The sequence below is a fragment of the Scatophagus argus genome, chromosome 21 (genome assembly GCF_020382885.2).
Source record: "Scatophagus argus isolate fScaArg1 chromosome 21, fScaArg1.pri, whole genome shotgun sequence".
In the NCBI taxonomy this organism is placed as follows: Eukaryota; Metazoa; Chordata; class Actinopteri; family Scatophagidae; genus Scatophagus; species Scatophagus argus.
In genome coordinates this window covers 16,702,706-16,722,679 of record NC_058513.1, presented here as the reverse complement: position 1 = coordinate 16,722,679, position 19,974 = coordinate 16,702,706, and the positions used below count along the sequence as shown (strand labels likewise).

At 44.6% G+C, this 19,974-nt stretch overlaps 1 protein-coding gene across 21 annotated transcripts in view; it reads right to left on the bottom strand.

Moving 5' to 3' along the window:
- Positions 1–19,974, bottom strand: part of LOC124052499 (ankyrin-3-like) — a 113,049-nt gene that overhangs the window by 48,068 nt on the left and 45,007 nt on the right. For 12 of the 21 annotated variants that reach the window (XM_046376819.1, XM_046376813.1, XM_046376811.1 and 9 more), the window contains exons 2-14: positions 14,379–14,480; positions 13,898–13,996; positions 12,883–12,981; positions 10,947–11,045; positions 7,938–8,123; positions 7,394–7,417; positions 5,305–5,403; positions 4,221–4,319; positions 3,696–3,794; positions 3,348–3,545; positions 1,809–1,907; positions 825–923; positions 226–324 (exon numbers count right to left, since the gene is read on the bottom strand). In XM_046376819.1, the coding sequence (XP_046232775.1) occupies positions 226–324; positions 825–923; positions 1,809–1,907; positions 3,348–3,545; positions 3,696–3,794; positions 4,221–4,319; positions 5,305–5,403; positions 7,394–7,417; positions 7,938–8,123; positions 10,947–11,045; positions 12,883–12,981; positions 13,898–13,996; positions 14,379–14,480 (1,401 nt within the window). Of the gene's footprint in view, positions 1–225; positions 325–824; positions 924–1,808; positions 1,908–3,347; positions 3,546–3,695; positions 3,795–4,220; positions 4,320–5,304; positions 5,404–7,393; positions 7,418–7,937; positions 8,124–10,946; positions 11,046–12,882; positions 12,982–13,897; positions 13,997–14,378; positions 14,481–19,005; positions 19,111–19,974 lie in introns of those variants that run through there. The other 9 variants (XM_046376815.1, XM_046376823.1, XM_046376826.1 and 6 more) reach the window with 2 other exon arrangements.

Below are 19,974 nucleotides of genomic sequence, written 5' to 3'. Positions count from 1 at the left end.
AAGTCCTTCTCAAAGCCTCAAACTGGACACAAGACGAATGTCCTGTAATGCAGTCCCTCAGTTTACAGACATGTGCAAAGAGGCAGCCACACACACATTACTGCACCTCGAGCAAACACACACACACACACACAGCAGTGTTGTCGTCGCCAAACGGGTTCAATGTGTTTTCTGTTTCGAGGGGGAAAACTTTTTGTCTGAAGTCAAACATCACACGTGGTCTACCTTGGCTGTGGCATCGACTCGCGCTCCATTCTGGATCAGATATCGGACCACATTCGACTGTCCTGCCCTGGCGGCCATGTGGAGAGCTGTCTCCCCCCTCTGGAACACACACACACACACACACACACACAAAGAGAAGAGGGACTGTCAGTTACTCCAAAGGTTCGACTTGTCTCTGCCCTTCTTCCTCATGAAAACACGAAAGTCGAAACTCCCTCTGCGTTCACATGTACAGATAGACAGACAGACAGAGAGAGAGAGAGACAGGCAGAGAGAGACCCCCCTGCTCTCCACACCCAACTCACCATAATGACGTCCCATAATGCTCTGTTTCTACGGTAACCCAGCCACAGACACGGCGTGGGCGACCGAGCACTCGTGTTGAATGTGCAGTACTTTTCCCCCTCTTGTTGTCCCTCTCGTTCACTTCTCTCCCACCTCATCTCTCCATCTCACACTCTCGTTTTACTTTACTTACTTACTTACTTGCTCTCGGCCTTCCTGAACCACATTCAGGTTTTGCTCACTTTTCCACAAGGCAATTCAGGAAGAAGACGAGAAGCATGCGAGAAAGACGAACCACAACTTCCTGAACTCACCACATTGCTTGTGTTCGGCGAAGCCCCGTGGTTGATTAGCTGGTGGACGATGTTGTCGTGTCCCATAAAGGCTGCGACGTGGATGGGAGTCAGACCGGACTGTGTGGCCAAGAGACACACAGAAAAGGGGAGAAATTAATGAAAATGACCAAATGTAAAAAGCAATGACTGCTTAAACAGATGTTAAAACGTTACTTAAGCCAAAGTACAGAACAATTCAACCAGTCAAATATGTATAACTTTTCAAGAGTAGAAATACTTGTTGCAGTACGAGCCCTTTCAGTGTTTTGATGTTAACTTGGATTCAGTATTTTACTGTTGCTGGTGTAACTGATCTTAACTACAACTACTTCATCTGCTGATTATTATCGTGTTTAGGCTGCACAATTGCAGTTTATGCTGAGACTGTAGTTAGATTACTTTTTGTTTCTAGAATTTTTTAGAAATAAATGTGACACCCTTAAAATAAGACAGAAGAATAAGGCATCAGGATGAAGAAAAAGGTCACCTCAGTCCAAGAAGGTCAGGCTCAGGCTTACAACCAAGTGTGAGGGCTGATTTTGTGCAAAAGAACAAGAACACTGCTATGATTGACAGTCAAACGGACCAATTGGCTGGCGTTTAAACACAGTTGAGAAAATAAGACTTTTAGGACTCAATAATAGGCAAAAATATGAGTTATTGGCGTGCCTGAAATCTTTATTTTCAAAATAACTGCCTGATAAAGGCAGTGGAGTGAAAAGCAGCTTATTTCCCTCAGAAACGCAGTGCAGCTGAAGTATAAAGTAGAAGAAAATTGATAAAATTGAGTGTCTTTCCACAAGGTGTTTCACCCCTGTGAAGAACTACACCGACAGAAAACCTGCCCGCCGCCTTCAGTGACGCTGCCACAAGTTCACAGAGTACAAGACACTGAAAACAACTGATGCCAGAGTGTTTCCGCAACACACACACACACACACACACACACACACACACACTGACCTCAGTGACTGCCTGTATGGACGCTCCATGCTTCAGAAGCAGCTCCATCACCTTGACTCTGTTTTTCTTGCAGGCAATGTGCAGGGGAGTGAAACCATTCTAAAACACAGGAAAGCAGCACAAAAATAACACGAACATCTTCAGGTGTTAAAAATAGTCCAGAAAAACCTCTTTGAGCTTTGCTGCCTCGCAGGTCGTCTGGCGGAAGACAAAACTGGAATGCTGAATGGAAAATACAGTACAAAAGACTTTCCCTCCCCACCCCTCACCCCCTTCATTCACTTCTTCTCTCAAACCCTCCGCATGCAAACCAGACAAGCATGTGTGGAAATAATTGACTCAACTCTGAGCTGTTAAAAAAATAGAAAATAAAATAAAATCAAAAAGTAAAAAGTACGCCGCAGTGAAACAGGAACTTTTCTTTACTACTCACTCTTCTCTCGCCAACACGTACACTCAGCCCCCCCACCCTCCCCGAATCGCTTCACTTTGAGGTTTCTGGCTCAATCCTATGACTTCATTTTCCTCTCCATGTCCTTTTTTCCTTCCCCTTCTCATTCTCTCTGGCTATAAAGTCCCAGTGCTCTAACCACACCCAGACGTCTCCCATTACAGAGCAGAGATGGTTGTCTCACACCAAGACACTCGCAAGACTTTTTCAGTCTCCTTATCTTCCTTCTGGTTCTCTTTCTCTCTCTCTCTCTCCTGTGTCTTTTCTTCTAACTTTAAAGCCCATGTTTCTCTCTCTCTCTTTCTGACTTTGTTGTAAAGAAACAAAAAGGGAGGGATAATGAAGGATGTTAGGATGAAAGACTTGAAAAGAAGAAGGAAATCTCTGACTGGCCGGTGGATGAAATCATCAAGACCTGATTGTAAATGTTCCACGGCCACAACCCCCTGCAGAAATTCATCTCTTTTCTGTTTTAATTCTGTAGAAAGTCACAACACGTTTAAATCACTTTGTTCTCTAAAGCCCCTTTTACAACATGTGCACGTTAAAGCAAACACACAACACGCATCTTGTTCCATCTTCTAAGGGTGCTGGAATAACTTTCTTGGTGCTTTGATTTATTTTTTGTGGGACTAAATGGGGAAAACAATACATCACAAGTGAGACAAAGTATTTGCTTCTCTTTTACATACATGCTAACACCTGGTAGAAAACTTTAAATTCTTCAAGTCCTGTTTGGAACCGGACTTCAGCCTCTTGTGGCCAAAATGAGTATTACAAACACAAACACCACCTGCCAAAACTTTAACAGATGAAAACAAAAATCGAGAAAAATGATCTTGGCAAAAATTGAATTTCACCTGTTTTCACAAATAAAAATTAAAAAAATGTATCCCCCCCCCCACTTTTCTCTCAGAGCTTCCAAAAATCAGCTCATTAACTGCTTCACTAAATCCCACAAAGAGTTCGACTCCCTCCTCTTTCTTTACACACTTACACACCCTAACCCTTCCAAAGCTCCAGAGGATCAGCTGACCCCCCTCTTTCCCTGCTGGCCCGCCCCACACCCTCCATCCTTTCATCCTCACCAGCGCCTTGGCGTTGGGGTTGGCCTTCTTGTCCACGATGACCTTTGCCACCTTGTAGTGGCCGCAGTGTGCGGCCACGTGCAGCGCCGTCAGGTAGTCGTTGGTGACGTCGTCCACGGGCACCTCGTGGTGCAGCAGCAGCTGGACGCAGTTGAGGTGGTCGCCCTGCGTCGCCATGTGGAGCGGAGACAAACCGTTCTGTGTGGAGACAGGGATGGGGACGGGACAGGGGACAGAGGAAAGAAGTGTTTGTGAGAGACAATTTGTCACCTCCTTCCTGAGAGGGAGAAGGAACAGACGGACAGCACGACAGAAGAGGAGACAGCGTGAGAGAAGAAAGCGACGCACCTTGGTCTTTGACAGGATTGGAGCTCCTCTGTTCAGCAGCATCTCCACCACCTGCTCATGGCCACTCCGGGCTCCACAGTGGAGGGGAGTCAAACCGTCCTGAGAAAACAAACGACGTCCAGCTTTGGACTTCGTACCACCACTGACAGCACTCCTAAAGCGTTGACTGAAGGGGACACTTCAGGTCCATACAGCAGTGATTTATGATTTAGTTTCATTTGAAGGATTAAACGTTTGTCTAAAGGTTGAGAAAATCCCTCAGCTGCTGTTACCACCTTGGAGATGATAATGTAGGTACTGTGGCCGTGTATGTGTGTGTGTGTGTGTGTGTGTGTGTGTGTGTGTGTCTGTATTGAAAGAATAAAGACTTGGGCTCGAGGACTACAAATTTTAAATAGAAAAGCTGACGTGGAGAGACCATGAAGCTGCGTTATGAAAAGTCCACACCAAATTGACGAAGTATCCCTTTAAATGTTCAAAATGTGGATTTTTTGGGGGTTCATTGTGTGTGTGTGTGTGTGTTACCTTGGTCCGTGCATCGATCTTGGCCCCCCGCTCGAGCAGCAGCCGCACCATGTTGGTGTTTCCGCGTTTCGAGGCTACGTGCAGCGGCGTGATGTCATTCTGGGCGGAGCGAGAGAAAAAGAAGCAGCAGGTCGTCAATCAGCCACAGAGACGAGAACAACACGGATCATCTCGACCCCGTTTGGCTGTCACACGCTGACGAGGAACCGATAAACGTGAAAGCTAAAGCCTCGCAGCACATTTCAGATTCAATTCTGATCCAAGTTCTGCATTTGACAGAGCAGGAGGAAAGTTGATGAACAGCTCCCTCTAGTGGAAAACAGTTTCCTGATTTTTCTTTTATCCTCCCCTAAAGGAGAGCCAGCAGTATCTTTACACACTGACAGACTGGTACTACCTTTCTTTTCATTACATCATGTGTATGAATACACACTCCTTCAGTGTGATTTGCCAGTTATCAAAATTTCAACAACTTTGGGTATTAAAGGACGTGATTGTCGTTTTTCTATATTTTACTTAAAGTCAACAAATTGAATAATCTGTCTTTTGACATGTTCCTACTTCACAGTCCTGTTTGAGACACTCAGCCCTAAGACCAAAGGCTCAGTAATTTAATAAGAAGCAGCTGGGCATTTTAGTTTCCAGCAGACTCAGACGGGACTGAACAGTCTTTTCAGCATCATCGCCAGCCTCATCGTTTAAATAAAGCAGTTTACTGTCAGAATCTGGTCTGATAAAGCACGGACTGACACTAATGATTTTGTGGGTGTGCACGTACACACACCCACGCCCACACACACACACACACACCCGCACACAAAACCCAGTGTGCATTCCTGCAGTCTGTAGGATCATGTAGCACACAGACAACACGTTTAAGTGTCCTCCAGCAGAGTGACAAGCCCAGCTGCACAAGTATGTGAGTCAGTATTAGATTCCTGCACACACACACACACACACACACTCATATTGGAGTGAGGACTTGCAGCAGCACTCACTTCAAAGGTCTCGGGGTGTGTGTGTGTGTGTGTGTGTGTGTGTGTGTGTGTGTGTGTGTGTGGAACCTTTGAAGCGAAGTACCCACCCTCGCCTTGAAGTCCACAGCTGCCCCTCTGTTCAGCAGCAGCGTCGCCACGTTGATGTTGCCGTAGTGAGCCGCGATGTGCAGAGGCGTGAAACCGCTCTGAGAGACAGACAGAAGGGGGAGAGAAGCGAGAGAATCACCTGAAAGCGGAGGGAAAGAAGCAAAAACGTCTCTCTTGATGAGCCGTGAGCAAAGCATGATGGGACATTACGCGGCAGGCCGACGGAGCACAGCAGACCGGAGCCGAGCGGCGTTAGCACGTTAAGCTTCCGTCCAATGAAAACCATGCAAAACTTTTGACTTTGGGTCATTTAAATACCGAGTGTCCGTTTAAGTTTTTATCTCAATTCCTAAAATAAATTTCTACTCTTCTGTGATACGCATCCATCTGACAGACATGCAGGTGAGCATGCATCTGGATTAGCTAGAGGTAATCCAGAGTTTGAAGTTTGCAAAATGCTGCTTTAACGCCATCAGTTCAGGAGCCTGACCTAAAGCAACCACTTTAAGACGCTGAAGTAACCAGCACAAGTCTTCATAAAATACATAAATCCTTAATTTATTCCGATAAACGGAAGATAATAACTTTTGGTCTCGATAGGTGAATATAAATCAACGTTTTTCTAGTTTTTATTTCAGTTTTTCAAAGCAACAAACAGAACAGGTCAGCGTGCTATTGATCGCGTAAAATCAATTAAAAGCTGATGAAACTGCTTTGTGGGCACAGTGAGAGTAATTAGCATCAGCCCAAAGGATGGTCAGCACAATGTCAAGTTTCTGTCGGCACGCTAAAGCTCAAACAAAGTCATTTTCATCTCCTCACTCCTTCTGTTTTTCCTCTCATTGACGGCTGGATGAGAGACAGATGGTCACATGAACAACCAAAATCTGATTCCATTAACATAATCAATCTGCAGAACACACAACACGGAGGTAAACATCACAAGCATCACAAGCAGTCCCTCAAGCAGCGTGAAGGGACAACAGCATTTTTTCCAGCTGACAAATGTCACAAATATCACTGAAACTCGAGAAGGCTCAGAATACAGAAGGTGCCGCGATGGATGGAAAATCACTTGTTGTTGTAAAACAGCCAGAGACCACAAGGCAAACTTTGTCCTTTTGAGCTTTTGCTGTGACTAAAATGCGCTGAGACCTGCCACAGCTGGCACCGGCCGGTCACGTTGTCAGCTTGGATTTTGAAAAAGTTCAAAAACGTACTCGTTCTAGAGTCAGATGACAAGATCGATACCACTCTCATGTTTGCACGGTTAACATGAAGCTACAGCCCAGCCGGTTAGCTTAGCTTATAGCATTACATTTAGAAACAAGCTAGTTAGGGACCTCCTGAAGGTTTCCTCGCTGCGAGTTTGCCCGACACGGCGGTTGAGATGACATGATGTTTTTTTTACAATTTGATTTTGGGAAGGATTAAACAAACGCGTTGCGTAACCACTCAGAGGGAGAACTGTGCCTTTATTTTATTCCTTATTTCAACTTCTTCCCAGTAAATGTAAATTCAAAACCTCCTCCACCTTTACCGGTTGATAAATTTTAGATGTTATGCTGCTATGAATGTGACTCTACAACAGACTTTCCACACTACAAGTACTCCTGCTTTCTCACTTCTGGGGTGTTTCAAGGAAAAAATCTACAGGAAGTGTTGTGTTTTGTTGACAGAAGCTTCATATCTGTTGGCGTTAGTGTGAGAGCGCTTCGCTAATTTGTTCCTTCTGAACGCAAGTTTATGGTTCATTGCAACAACTGCTGAAAAAGTCTTCCTGTGATGGACAAAAGATTTACTTAACGTAGCTAACTTCCTACTTGACAAAAGCAGCAAGCCACAGGATGCACGCAAAAGAAGTCAAAATGCGATGCATGCTTAAAAACAGGCGCACAGGTGAGGCAAAAGCATTCAAGCCAGCATTTAGCGTTCATGCTGGCAAACAGAAGGCTTTGGCTTTGCAATGGTGACTGTGAGGGAACAATGAGAAAAGAAGAAGAAGAAGAAGAAGGAGAAGAAGGAGAAGAAGGAGAAGAGAAGAAGAAGAAGAAGAAGAAGAAGAAGAAGAAGAAGAAGAAGATGTACCTCTGTTGTTCTATTCACCATCATCTAGAAGGGAGAAGGGGAAACGGGGAAGGTGGTAGGGTAAGAAAAAGGAACGAACACAGGGGGAGGAGGAGGAGGAGGAGGAGGAGGAGGAGAAAATGGGGCGGTTAGTGCACCACAACTACAACAGCAACACCAGCACCATGGTTGCACGAAGCTGTAGGATGGGTAACGTGAGGATGTGGAGGTAATGAAAAGAACTGAAACACAGGGGTACACACAACCAGACGATGGACTGAGACTCTGCCTTACAGCCTGTTATCGTGGTAGGTATGTCTGCATTACTGCCTTCATACAACAAAGACTACACTCTTACTGCCCCGAGGGGCACTTGTGACACGTGATGGCTTTTAAACACCACAGAAAACAAGTCCAGGCCTTCAGTGATTCCTCAGTAGGGACCGTCAGAAAAAATACTGAATTCAAAACAATAATTCACACGAGGTATCATGAGGCAAGGAATGAAATCACTTCCTCTCAGTAAGTCATGATGGCATGTGCAGTTTTGCCTCAGAGCGCGTACCTTGGACTCCACGTCAGCGTTGTGGTCGTTCTGGAGGAGGAGGGCGGCGGCCTTGGTGTCGTCTTTCCGCGCCGCGATGTGCAGCGCAGGTAGGCGGACCTTCCCCTTGGTGTCGTTTTCCAGGAGGAGGGAAACCACCTGCTCGTGACCCTGCTGTAGCGCCACCGCCAGGGGAGTGAAACCATCCTGTGGACCAGCAGAAACAGGAGTGAGAGGGACACATTATGCTAGCTGCTAGCGGATACCAACAGCTAAACAAACAAACAAACAAACAAAAAAAAGGCTTGTATTTCTAACATATCTTTGGTTTAACATAGTGCAGGTTACTTTATTTCAAACTAAATCTGACTACAGAAAACAACTAATTAAATGTATCTTACAACACTTCAAATCTAGCAGGCTTTTTGACACTGTTACATCAAGTTCAACACCCTGTGGAAGACGTACAGGACAGTACGTCAAGTACAGGACAACCTAACAGCTGGTTAACCATTTCAGCTAATGCTATACAGATATTTTAAGTGCTTGGCTAGAGGTTTCAGTGGCTCTCAAGGAGAAGTCAAAAGGGAAATTTAGCTGCTAGTAGGGTCAAAACCAAGACACACACAGATCCATACAAACATACATACTCATATCCACACAGGCAGGATTATAAATGAGAGAGAGAGCAGAGGCTACTCTGCAGCGTCCATGAATCAAGGATAAGTCAAACACAGACGCGTGTGTGTGTGTGTGCGTGTCTGCGAGTGTTTACACAGCCTGCCGACTGTCTGGATAAAACCAACTCATCAGCATCTCTACGCCCACACATCAAAGCAGAACTTCCCCTCTGAGACCCTGCACAGATCACACACAACGCTGCAGAGAAACGGCGAGAAACAAACAACCAAACACGCCCATGCAAGCACACACACATTCATAATCATATCCACAGGCTTCTCTGCAAGACACACACACACACACACACACAGGCACACAAACATGCATAATTTTAGCCTTTTTTTTTTTTTTTAAAGAATTTCAAAAGTCCTGATCCTTCCCAAAGCACCACTCTCCTGTTTCATCTCCAAGAAAAGACACAAAGTCACTTTAATGTCCTAAAAATACTTCAAGACACAACAGACAGCAAAAGCAAACAAAAGGGCGCTGAAAAGGAGGGATTTTGATCTTTAGCGTCAAGCGTTAAAACTCGCAATGACACAGCACAATTTCACTTCAGTGAAACAAAATTTGATAAAACCTCAAAAACACAACATTAAATCGCACAAATCTAAACTATGGAAAACTGTGACTCTGTTACATAACAAACAGATGTGAGAATCTGACCTGCACAGAGGAAGATGTGAATATTACTGCAAAGAATTTTAACATTTCTACACTTTGTACTGTAGTGGACTGACATTCAAAAAATAAATATATCCATCTAATTTAAAGCTAAAAGAAATACATGCAATAAAAAAGATAAAAGACTGAAAAAAAAACCCAAACAAAGGATTTTCTGATTTCCTCTGCCTCATGCTATGCTGAAATGCTAAAACATGAATTATTAAACAGAGAGAGTTGCTCCAAACGTGGATATATATTTCCCCACATGAATAATTCACCTCGTCTCCAAGTGGGGAAGAAAGAGGATGGTGAGATGTGGTGGGAAAACGGGATGGGGAGGGGAAGAAGGCAGACAAAAGGATGAAGGAAGGAGGAGGAGGAGGAGGAGGAGGAGGAGGAGGAGGAGGAGGAGGAGGAGAAGAAGAAGCAATCGTCAAGGGCAGAGCTCTGTAAACAAGTGCACCACGCTGATTTACATATTGATTGCTTTAATTGTATTTTCGGAAAATGTAGGTCACTACTGCATCCGTGACCTTGCTGATCCTTCTGTTTCAGTAAGATAATTGATTCGGGATGAAGATATTAAAAAAACACTTTCCACGGCTCAGCTGTCAAACGTGAGGTTTTATCTAATTAAATCCAAACTTATCAGAGAAACAAACATTTGAGCATACTTCAGTCATTAGAACTACCTAAAATGACAGAAACCATCTTTGGGAAAAATTCATCTGATGTGAACTTTGAGGTTTTATAGTGTGGCTGCGGTCCCATCTGCTAACATGGAGGGCAAAGGCTTATGAGCTGTACTGCAGCCAGCCACCAGGGGGCGTTTAAGGAGTTCTCATGTCGTCTGTCTTTATACGCAGTCAATAACTTTAAATACTTGTTGAAATACTTAATAACTGAGAGGTTTGGCCTCTTTAGTTGAATTAAAAAAAAAATTTAATTATTATTTAAAAATAATACAAAAATGTAATAATGAGTAATTTAAAAGATGGTGTAAATTGCATTGCTATGGTATTTATAACGTATTTATAATCAAAATGTTTTAACCCCTGCTGAAGCTATTGGACAATAGAAACTATCAACATTTTGACTTTGTTGTTATATGATCTCTTACTTCCTGTCACGGCACAGAACTCAGCACAGTGTGGCCGTGTGAGCGCAGATATTCACACGATCCCGCACAGATTTTTGGCTTAAGTGAGGATGTGTGTGTCACACCTCAGCGGCTGTTGGCCGTCTTGTTTGCACTACAGCAGATGATGGATCGTGCCGCCACACACTCACAGCGTACCACCCGCTCACGCCTCACATCGTCACACTCCTGTGGACGTCACTCGTTCCCACATTTGAAGACAAGTCAAGGTCACTCTGAGCGAATGCAGTCGCGCTGCTGCCGCCTGCTCTCCCGCTAACCTCCCTCCATACTGTTCCATCCACAGATGCTATAAAAACCATTACATCTGATTATTTTTTTTTTTTTTAGCACAGGTTTAATGCTTACAACAAAGACTCTGCCGGTCCTGATGCTGCAGCATGAGAGCTGGGATGAAGCTTAGCTGTTTCAAGCTGTTATGGGCTGTGTGTGTGTGTGTGTGTGTGTGTGTGTGTGTGTGTGTGTGCAAACAGGAACCAAGTCAACACGAGCTGTGCATTGTGTATTTGTGCTTGTTCAGGTACCTCGGTGGCGATGCTCTGACTGGAGCTGTTGTCCAATAAGAACTGCACCACATCCAAGTGGTTCTCCTGCGCTGCCATGTACAGCGGAGTGAAGCCATTCTGGAAGAAAAACAACAGAAAACTCTGTTTCAAACTCTGCCAATCCTCTCTGTTTCACCTAAATGCTGAATGGAACTGTTGAATCTGCTATAAACAAGAAGTTAAGCCAGTGCAAAACACATTTTCACCTCTACATGATGTTTGCATTTGCTGACTTTTTCAAATTGAGACTTCAAAATGAGAAAGCAAAAATGAAAGATAACTCACACCATTTTAAGAATGAACCGGAATATGGCGGCAGTATAGTTGCTCTACAAGCGGAAAATCTGATCTGAGTTTTCATCCCAGGTGAATCTGAATCATTTAGCAAAACCAAAAGAAATTCAAAATAACAACTTAAGTCAGAGGGCCTGCCTTCAAAGAGGGGTGGGCCGATACGACGGTCCATCTCGTTGATTTCTCTGCTTGCATTAGGTCATTGCAGGCAGCGTTGAAAATCAATGAGGAGAACTGCTTTATGGCAATATTGGAATTACAGGATTTTTGCATTAGTGTGATGAAGTACCCTAATTTGTCAGGTACTTCATTACATTACCTGGGTACTACTGGATCAGCCAAAAGACAAACACCCACATCATGTTTTGTTTTAATCTATAAATGGTTTCTTGATTGAATTTCAGGAAAATCTGCCTCATCACGACTGATCGTCGTTATATCCAGTGCCAGGATTTATGATTTGATCTGAACCTGATCTCTCCCAGCTTGTGTTTTTCTTTTCTTTTTAATTTTCTGACCTCTGCAGCAGCACATGAGCATGAACTATCAGAGTACATACTGTCACCTCCATACATACCTCACAGCTGATAACAGCGCCGATAAAAGCTGATCTGCAGCTCCAGTTTAAGTGTGTGTGTGTGTGGTGCAACACTATGACATGGCCAAGACAACACATCTCCATAGCAACACAAGGATCCAAAAATCACTTCAGCATGCAAAAAAGCTGCTCCTCCTCCTCCTCGTCTTTGTATTTATTCTGGTGTCAATGCACCAAAAGCTTTTCTGTTATACTTCACTCTCTTGTAGCTACAGCCAAGAGACACAGTGGAAATAAAACTTTAACCTTTTACATAACTAAACACCATCTGAAACTGCACTGCAGACCTATTAAGATGGGAATATAGTCAGAGTGTTTGGGGGGATAAACATCTTCCCTTTCCTGCTCAGAGCTGCATGAACCGATCAGAATCACTTGTGTGTCTGTAAAGCTAGCTAGCGTAGCTTAGCATGAGGACTGGAAGCAGGGGGGAAAACAGCCAGCCTGCATGTGCCAAAAGGTTAACAACCTCTAAACCTCTAACACTGTAGAGAAATTTAAACACAAAAGCTAAAATTTGTGGTTTTATCAGGGATTTTGGGCTACTATTAGTACTACAAAACTGTTGAATTTTGTTTATTAATTACACATCAGCTTTCCCTGCTTTCTGCTTTGCTTAAAGTGTTCTAATGTGAGCACAGGCTTTGAAATAGAAGTCAAATAAGAACAAAACAGAAAGGAAAACAAACTAAAAGCTTCAGAGCAGCACTGAAAAGTTACAGCTCGTCATCAATACCAACTTAATTTTCTTCCTCTCAGCGCCAACCAAGACACTGACATTGGCATTACCAGTATTATGGTTGCCGTGGTGACCAGAGCTCTGTGTGTGTGTGCATGCTGACAAATGAATGCGAGCCAGGAAGCACAGCAGAGCTGCTGACACAGCACACACACACAGAGGGACACTGTGTGTAAAATAGTTGTATATGCATTCATCTGCATGAGCGCACACACTCAAACATGGATTTCCCACAAAGACACTGGAGGGCTTTGTGTGTGTATGTGTGTGTGTGTGTGTTTTACCTGAGACTGTGCATTGACGTTGGCGTTGTGGGCGACGAGCTCCTTCACCACCTCTGTCTGCCCAGCAAGAGAAGCAATGTGGAGGGCCGTGTTTCCTTTCTGTTTTAAACAGAAAAGGAAAGGGAGAACATTCAGAAGTTTCCAAGTTATTTTTCGAGCACGTGTGCAGGAGTGCGACGCCGCGGATGGACGGCTTGGACGGCTGAAACTGAGGTCAAAAACAAGCCGACGATGCCATGTGAGACAAGAGGGATGGATAACGCTGACGCTCGTCAAACAACAGGAAGTTAATTATTGTAGTTTGACCCACTGATTTATCCCACTTGGCACGTGACACCTTAAAAAACCTTTAGTACAAACAGTCCAAGTCTGGGATGTTGAAAAGTGAGGCGGCGCTGCAGTGAAAGTGAACCCCTCATGGATGCACCTGTTATGGTGCATCCATGTTATGCACCAGCTATGCAGCAGCTGTTGCCATGTTGTCACTCCTGCTGCCACTGGAAGCTCCACAGAAGCACCTCCCTTCATTCCTGAGTCCGAAGCTGCTGTACCTCCATTTCCCCTCGTGCCTCACCTCCTGTTCAACCGCAGCTCAGAATAAAAATCTGAGTTAGTGTCACCAGTGGAGTTGAATGCAGAATGGAGCTAACCTGCATTAACAGCAGACACAAGCTGTAGACCTTACAAAAGCTGACATGACCATCAAACAAACCGCACTTGATGTTATTAGCACTGACATTTACTGCGTCGATGACCGTCACTGCAGGGTTTCACTGAAAAACACCGCCCACCCAAGACGTGTTCATGTGGGAAACGCTCACATTCACGACAAGAGAGATCATTTCCTTTCACCAGTTTGCTAACACACGGCCATTCATCTGCTTTAGTGCTGCTTAAGCAATGCGACTTTGGAAAAGGAGCTGACAAAGCAAACTACAGTAGGCCTGTGTGTGTGTGAATTCATGCGTACACTGTGACTGTGTGCGTGTGTGTGTGACTTCTGTGTGGCACACACCTTGGTGGCTGCATCCACATTGGCGCCATGTTTGATGAGCTCAGCCACCACTTCCACATGTCCCTCCTTGGAGGCCAGATGGAGAGCATTCAGCCCATTCTGGTGGGGAGAGAAAAGAGGGGCAGCTTTTGAAATCGAGGACAAACAGGAAGATTAAACCGTCTCTTTGTTGTTGTTTTTTTTTTTAACCCCTTCCTTTAAATATCTTCCTACACTTTTATTAAGTGACACTTAAAGTAATCCGATTTTTAATGTTAGGCTATTCCAGTCTGGCCCACGGTGGCGGACTCTGCCATCCATAGAGCCACATCACCAGTTCATCAACGTCTTGTAAAATTTATTTTGCGGGGACTATCACTTTAAGTCTGCTACAGATTTTACTGGCAGCTTCAGTGGGAAAGTCAAAGCCTGAAAACAGCTTCAGCTTCAGCTTCGCTTCGCGCAGGCCCGTTTTCTGAGGACTGTACGTCAGAAGGCTCACCTGATTGCAAATATTGATGTCGACTCCATTCTTCAGGTAGTCCAAAGCTTTCTCGAGGTTCCCGGCCCGAGCTGATCGCAGATAACAGGCATTTACATCCGTCTGTGGGGACACACAGAGAGAGAGACAAACAGGTCGGTTAGTCATCTTAACGTCTTCACAGCACTGCAGCGAGCTGACAGGAACAGGAAAACAAGCAGGAATAAAAAAAACTTACTGGTCGGTAAAATCAATGGATTAAAAAGACACAAAACTGATTCCAAAACAGCAAAGCTTTTGCAGTGGAAGAGCACACATTATATAGAAACATAAATTACACAGCCTGATTTTAAAAATCAGGGCTTATTCTCGGTGTTGGAAACGATTAACACATTACAGCATCAGTCAGAAGCTCTGCGTGTCAAAGCATCCCACTGGATCCATGCAATAAGAGATAAGTTGAATAAATCCCTTCAGGCTGGAATTGTTTCCGTTTTGTGTGGCGAGGCCTGTGAAAGCTCTCGGCAGCTGAACGAAGGCCGACACGAGAAAACATGGAGGTTTGAGGGCGTAGAGATTTACGACGCCAAGTCAAGAACAACCAGCCTGTCGAAGGACCAACAGATTTACTCACTGGTCCTGGAGAGTTTAGTGTCTTTGATGAAGTTTATAATGTCATAATGTTTCATTGTTTTATTTTTTGATTGGTGTTCTGTTCAAGCATCTTTCAGGAGAATATGAACTATTACTAAAAACAGGAGTTAACGTTAAATATTAAATTATCCGACAAGCATACACAGGACGTTGAAGTGTTGTCTGCAGGTCCTCCTTTCAGACACAGTGCAGCTTGTGTCCACCAGTAAGTTAGGGTTAGCCTGTATGTGGCTTGAGAGGCAAAACTCTTTTTCAGAGGGGTAGTGTAAGTGGGACAAACAAGCAAACAAACACACACACACACACAAACACACACACACACAGCAGCTTCTGTGCCCAACACTCACTCCTCAGTGGAACAGCAATAAAAGCAGAGCAATCTGCAGTTAACGTGTGACTACTGAACACATGTACCGTTATCATGCTGAAACAAGGGTACACAAGATATGTGTGTGTGTGTGTGTGTGTGTGTGTGTGTGTGAGAGAGAGAGAGAGAGAGAGAGAGAGGATTTCAGGGTGTGGCTGAGTGCAGGAGTGTGTGAATGCTGGGGGTTTTTTGAACAGAGCGGGTGGTGGCTCGGGCTGTTGAAGCTGAGCGACTGAATGCGTTGGGGAGGTGAAGGATTGAAAAACAGACAGACAGGCAGACAGACAGGCAGGCAGGCAGGCAGACAGACAGGCAGTGAGGCTGCAGGCAGTCAGGCAGAGAGTCTCAGAGCGTCAAGCTACGATTTCTGTGATTGCAGTGCGGCGCGACAGTCGGCCACACCCGTGTGTTCAAACAGATGCCCACACAGAGCGCAGGATGTCCTCGTTTACACGCAGAAAGGTTCATTCACAAACACGCTTTCACGCACACGCTCTGTGTCCGACGCAGGATGCTGCAAACCAACACTGACACTGATGACTGAAGAAGAAATCCATTATGAGGCTGTTATCAGCGGAATACAGTACAGTTTGACTCGCTGAAAGACAAACAAACTGTCTTCTTACTCTGCTGCTGCAGACGTGAGAAGCTCCGAGTTGATCAAAATGTTGTGTTGTGATTTTTTTGGTTGGATTTTGCTTCTCAGGCATAAAACCTGCTCTGCCTCATCGGCGGGTTTTGTTGGGTCTGAATTCAGATTGAGAAGATAACTGATGGCAATAAAAGCCCCCAAACTTATATTAATTTGCAAGTAAAAACATGCAGTAAAAGTACATCTGGGTATCCGTACTTGATAACTTTAAGGCCCTGACCGAAACAAGCAGTACCGAGTGTAATCAGAATTTCAAGCAATATTTGAAGGAAAAAAAACACTCTTATGGTTTGCCTTGTAACATGAAATCAGATGTTGAGGTTGAAGAGAAAATTAAGAGGAACACTGAGTCCGTCTGTAATTTAAAGTCTCGTCCTGCTCGCTGTAGCGTGGACTTTGTTATTGCAGACAGATTGTTGGCCAAAGCTGCTCGCTGAGCTCATTTCCCACTTAGTGAAAGGACCTCATGTGAGTTCATCACCACATGTACACAAACACAGGGAGTGTTTCTGGTGTCAGCATCCACCCTGTGGGGCAGATACTGGGAGGTCAGGCTGCAACCATGACGTCACACACCAGTTTGTGGGATGACGACTGCTGCGATTGTTTTACGCCAGCTGTTTGCACAAACAATTCATCGACTTCAGCCCAGGCTTCGTAAGACAAGCAACAGAAGTGGGAAGAGTTTTATTTAAACGTTTCTCTCATTTCCTGTGAAGGATTTCTGCCTCCGTTTCATAAAAGCAGACTGTGGCGAGAGGCGCTGTGGAGGTTTATAACCCTGAGAAGGGTTGTAAGGCACATTGCCAAGCCTGTCAGGTTAAATGTGGCACCGAGCCTGGCTGCTCATAACTCGGAGCATTATCAGAATTCTAGCTCAAAGCATCACACTCCTAGAAAGTGGTCTTAGCCACAGAGCGCCAGAGTCCCGCTGAGTATTCCTCAGTTTTGTAGAACTTGTCACCGACGCCTGCACATCTTGTGACAATGAACAAAAGTCCTGCCAGTCGACAACTTGTCACAGCCTTTACCTTCTTTCATCACACGGCGGACAATCGGACTGCAGATTCTGGCTGCACTTACAGAGCAAACAAACAACTTGACGGTCTGACACGTGTTCCCAAAACGTTCCCAAGTTCTACGACAACGACATCCACCAGAACTGCTTAAACACATGTGCTACATACATTCAGACAAGGACTTTCAGTGCGTTCAGGAATGTAAACCCTTTAGAATAAGATGAGATAGGCCTTTATTAGTCCCACAGCGGGGAAATTCATACTACATTTTGTTTGGGTCCTCTGTGAAAAAATAAAACCCTTTGCTGCTTAAAAAAGAAAGAAAATGAGACAACATGAGAGTCAAAGACAGAAAAATAAGACCGCAGTTGGACTACAAGCCCATTTGAATGGATGTTCATGCTCGCAGCTCCTGCCATCAGTGCCCACTGTGTTCATTATCAGGCCTCTCAGGCTGCTGCTTCGTGTGAGCCAGGAATGCAGCTGTCGCCATGCAGTTTATCTTCCTGTGTCCACACTGGAGCTGGAACAATTATTCCATTCTTCCATTAGACGAATGGCAGCAAATTTACTACAAAACTACAGACGATAATCAATAAATCTTTCAGTAAAACCATTTGCCAAACATTCACTGGTTCCAGCTTCTCACTTGTTAGGTTTTGCTGCTGCCAGACGGAAAACGTGAAGACGTCAGCTCGGGCTTTTCGGCATTTTCAGACATTTTTAGACCAAAAAAATGAAGTGATTAATGAGGGAAAATAATCTAAGGATTAACTGATAATTGAAATGATTCTTCATAGAAAACATCAAACAGACTTTTGATCTGAAAATACGAGGGTACTGGGCAGGGATTTAAAGGGCAGCCAAGTTTTGTGACCAATTATTTCATAACAGGCTACATTATCTCCCCAATAATCTGCCTGAAATTAGTCAAACTTGCATGAAATCTGGTGGACACGCCAACTACCGTTTAAATTGATTTGCTGTGAACCCGAAATGTGTATCATTTAAGTTTAATGACGTCTTGAGGTTTGTGACTGCTTGTTCAGCCACTCCGGTGCAACTTTATTTATCCATGAGAGACATGCAAAGAATGCTGCAGTCGCTCTGTTTCAAGACCTCCCTGCCTCACTGCACTACATGCATTCCAACATGGGAGCTTCACGACGACGACGCGAGACGGGACGGCGTTGGCCACACATGTCACCCGCAACCTTTTTAGTTTAACAGAAACACCTACAGGCATTTAAAGCCAAACTGTGTTTTCACACTGTGGCACATTAGATTTACATCCTCCTCCTGGGTTTTATTTACAAATCTGAGCTGATGTCTCCTCAACTACCATAAAACTGCTGCTTAGGTCTTGCGGTAAGCCATTCAGTCATTTACTGCATGCTGTGTATCACATGTCACCAGGTTAAAGTAGAATTTTTCTTATCACAGGGGCTCATGAAGGTCTCTCTTTTCACCTCGCTGAGGGGATTGTAGCCAATTAACAGCCATTTTTAATGCAAGTCCCTCTAATTTTATTTTCTAGTTCTCCGTTTGGCCCTTTTATTCACCATTTCAACACACACAAACACACACAGAGCATGCGTGACTGTCCAAGGTCAGGTGCTTCCACTCACATCACTGTGCAACATGAAACACTGACCGCACGGGCTCATATGTATCCATAAGGAATTTAAAAATCACAGTGAAGCAGTTGGAAATTCAAACAGACACAAAACGCACACACACACACACACACACACTGCAGCAGAGTGGTGCTGCAGAGTTGCCACTGCGACCCGTCTCCCTTTCACCCAACAATGTCCCATCTGTGGAGCCCGGTAACCGCCACAACATCACCAAATCCATGTGAGCCTTTAATGCAACGCAGAGGGGAGGCCAAGTCTGTTTACGGTCAGTGAGCCCGGCGACTTCACAGAAAAAGTACCGACAGTAAAGACTTACTTCTGCCAAATAGTCTGCTGCCTCCTCCACTGCCATGTTTCTCAGCCTGCAGCACAAAGTGTGAAACCTGAGCACTCAATTACTGTAGCAGCTAGCCCTACAGCCTGGAAGCTAGGGAGAGAGGGATGGGGGGTAAGAAAGGAGAGGAGAGGGGGAGGGACGGTCGGTGTGTGTGAGGGAGAGAGAGAGAGAGAGAGAGAGAGAGAGAGAGAGAGAGAGAGAGAGAGAGAGAGAGAGAGAGAGAGAGAGAGAGAGAGATAGGGGCATTATGTCACAGCTAAAAATACCTGGCTTGCAGTGAGAAAGTCCAGAACATAGAGGAGGGGGAGGAGGAGGGGTGAGGGACGGGGGAGACAGAAGAGTTCCGGCGTTAATCTCAAACCAACTCTCCCTGGAACAACATGGGATCAGAGGACAATGTGCTGCTCTGAGCGTACGAGTGTGTGTGTGTGTGAGTGTGTGTGTGTGAATGGCATCGCATTCAAGGCAGAATGTAAAAATCATGCTTCAAATGATGGTTTTAATTCATTTCGTTCAGCAGAGAAACACTGTGCTGTTTACTGCATCGCATTTATCTGAACGTTTCTTCAAAGATTAAGATTTTAACTAAAATTAACCACAGGTTCCCAACCTTTTTCGACCTGTAAAATGTCTCAGTTGTGCTGTTTGAGACTTTAAGAGGTCCACTCATCCATTAGTTCCTAAAGTTGAAGAACAGTGTTTTTAACAGATTTGTGTGTGTGTGTGTGTGTGTGTGTTTTCCTCTTTGATCGATCATATGACAACCGCTCAGGTTTAACTTGTGAGCTTTTGGAGGGGCCCAAACCCTGTTAACTTTTCTAAGCTTCTTCTCGATTTGTGCACTGATACTGTGTTGACCCCACAGCATTTCGTTGTGTGTTCATCAATGAATAACTTCAGTGCTGAAATACATGTAACACCTCGTCATCAGTGTACATAATGGAGCAT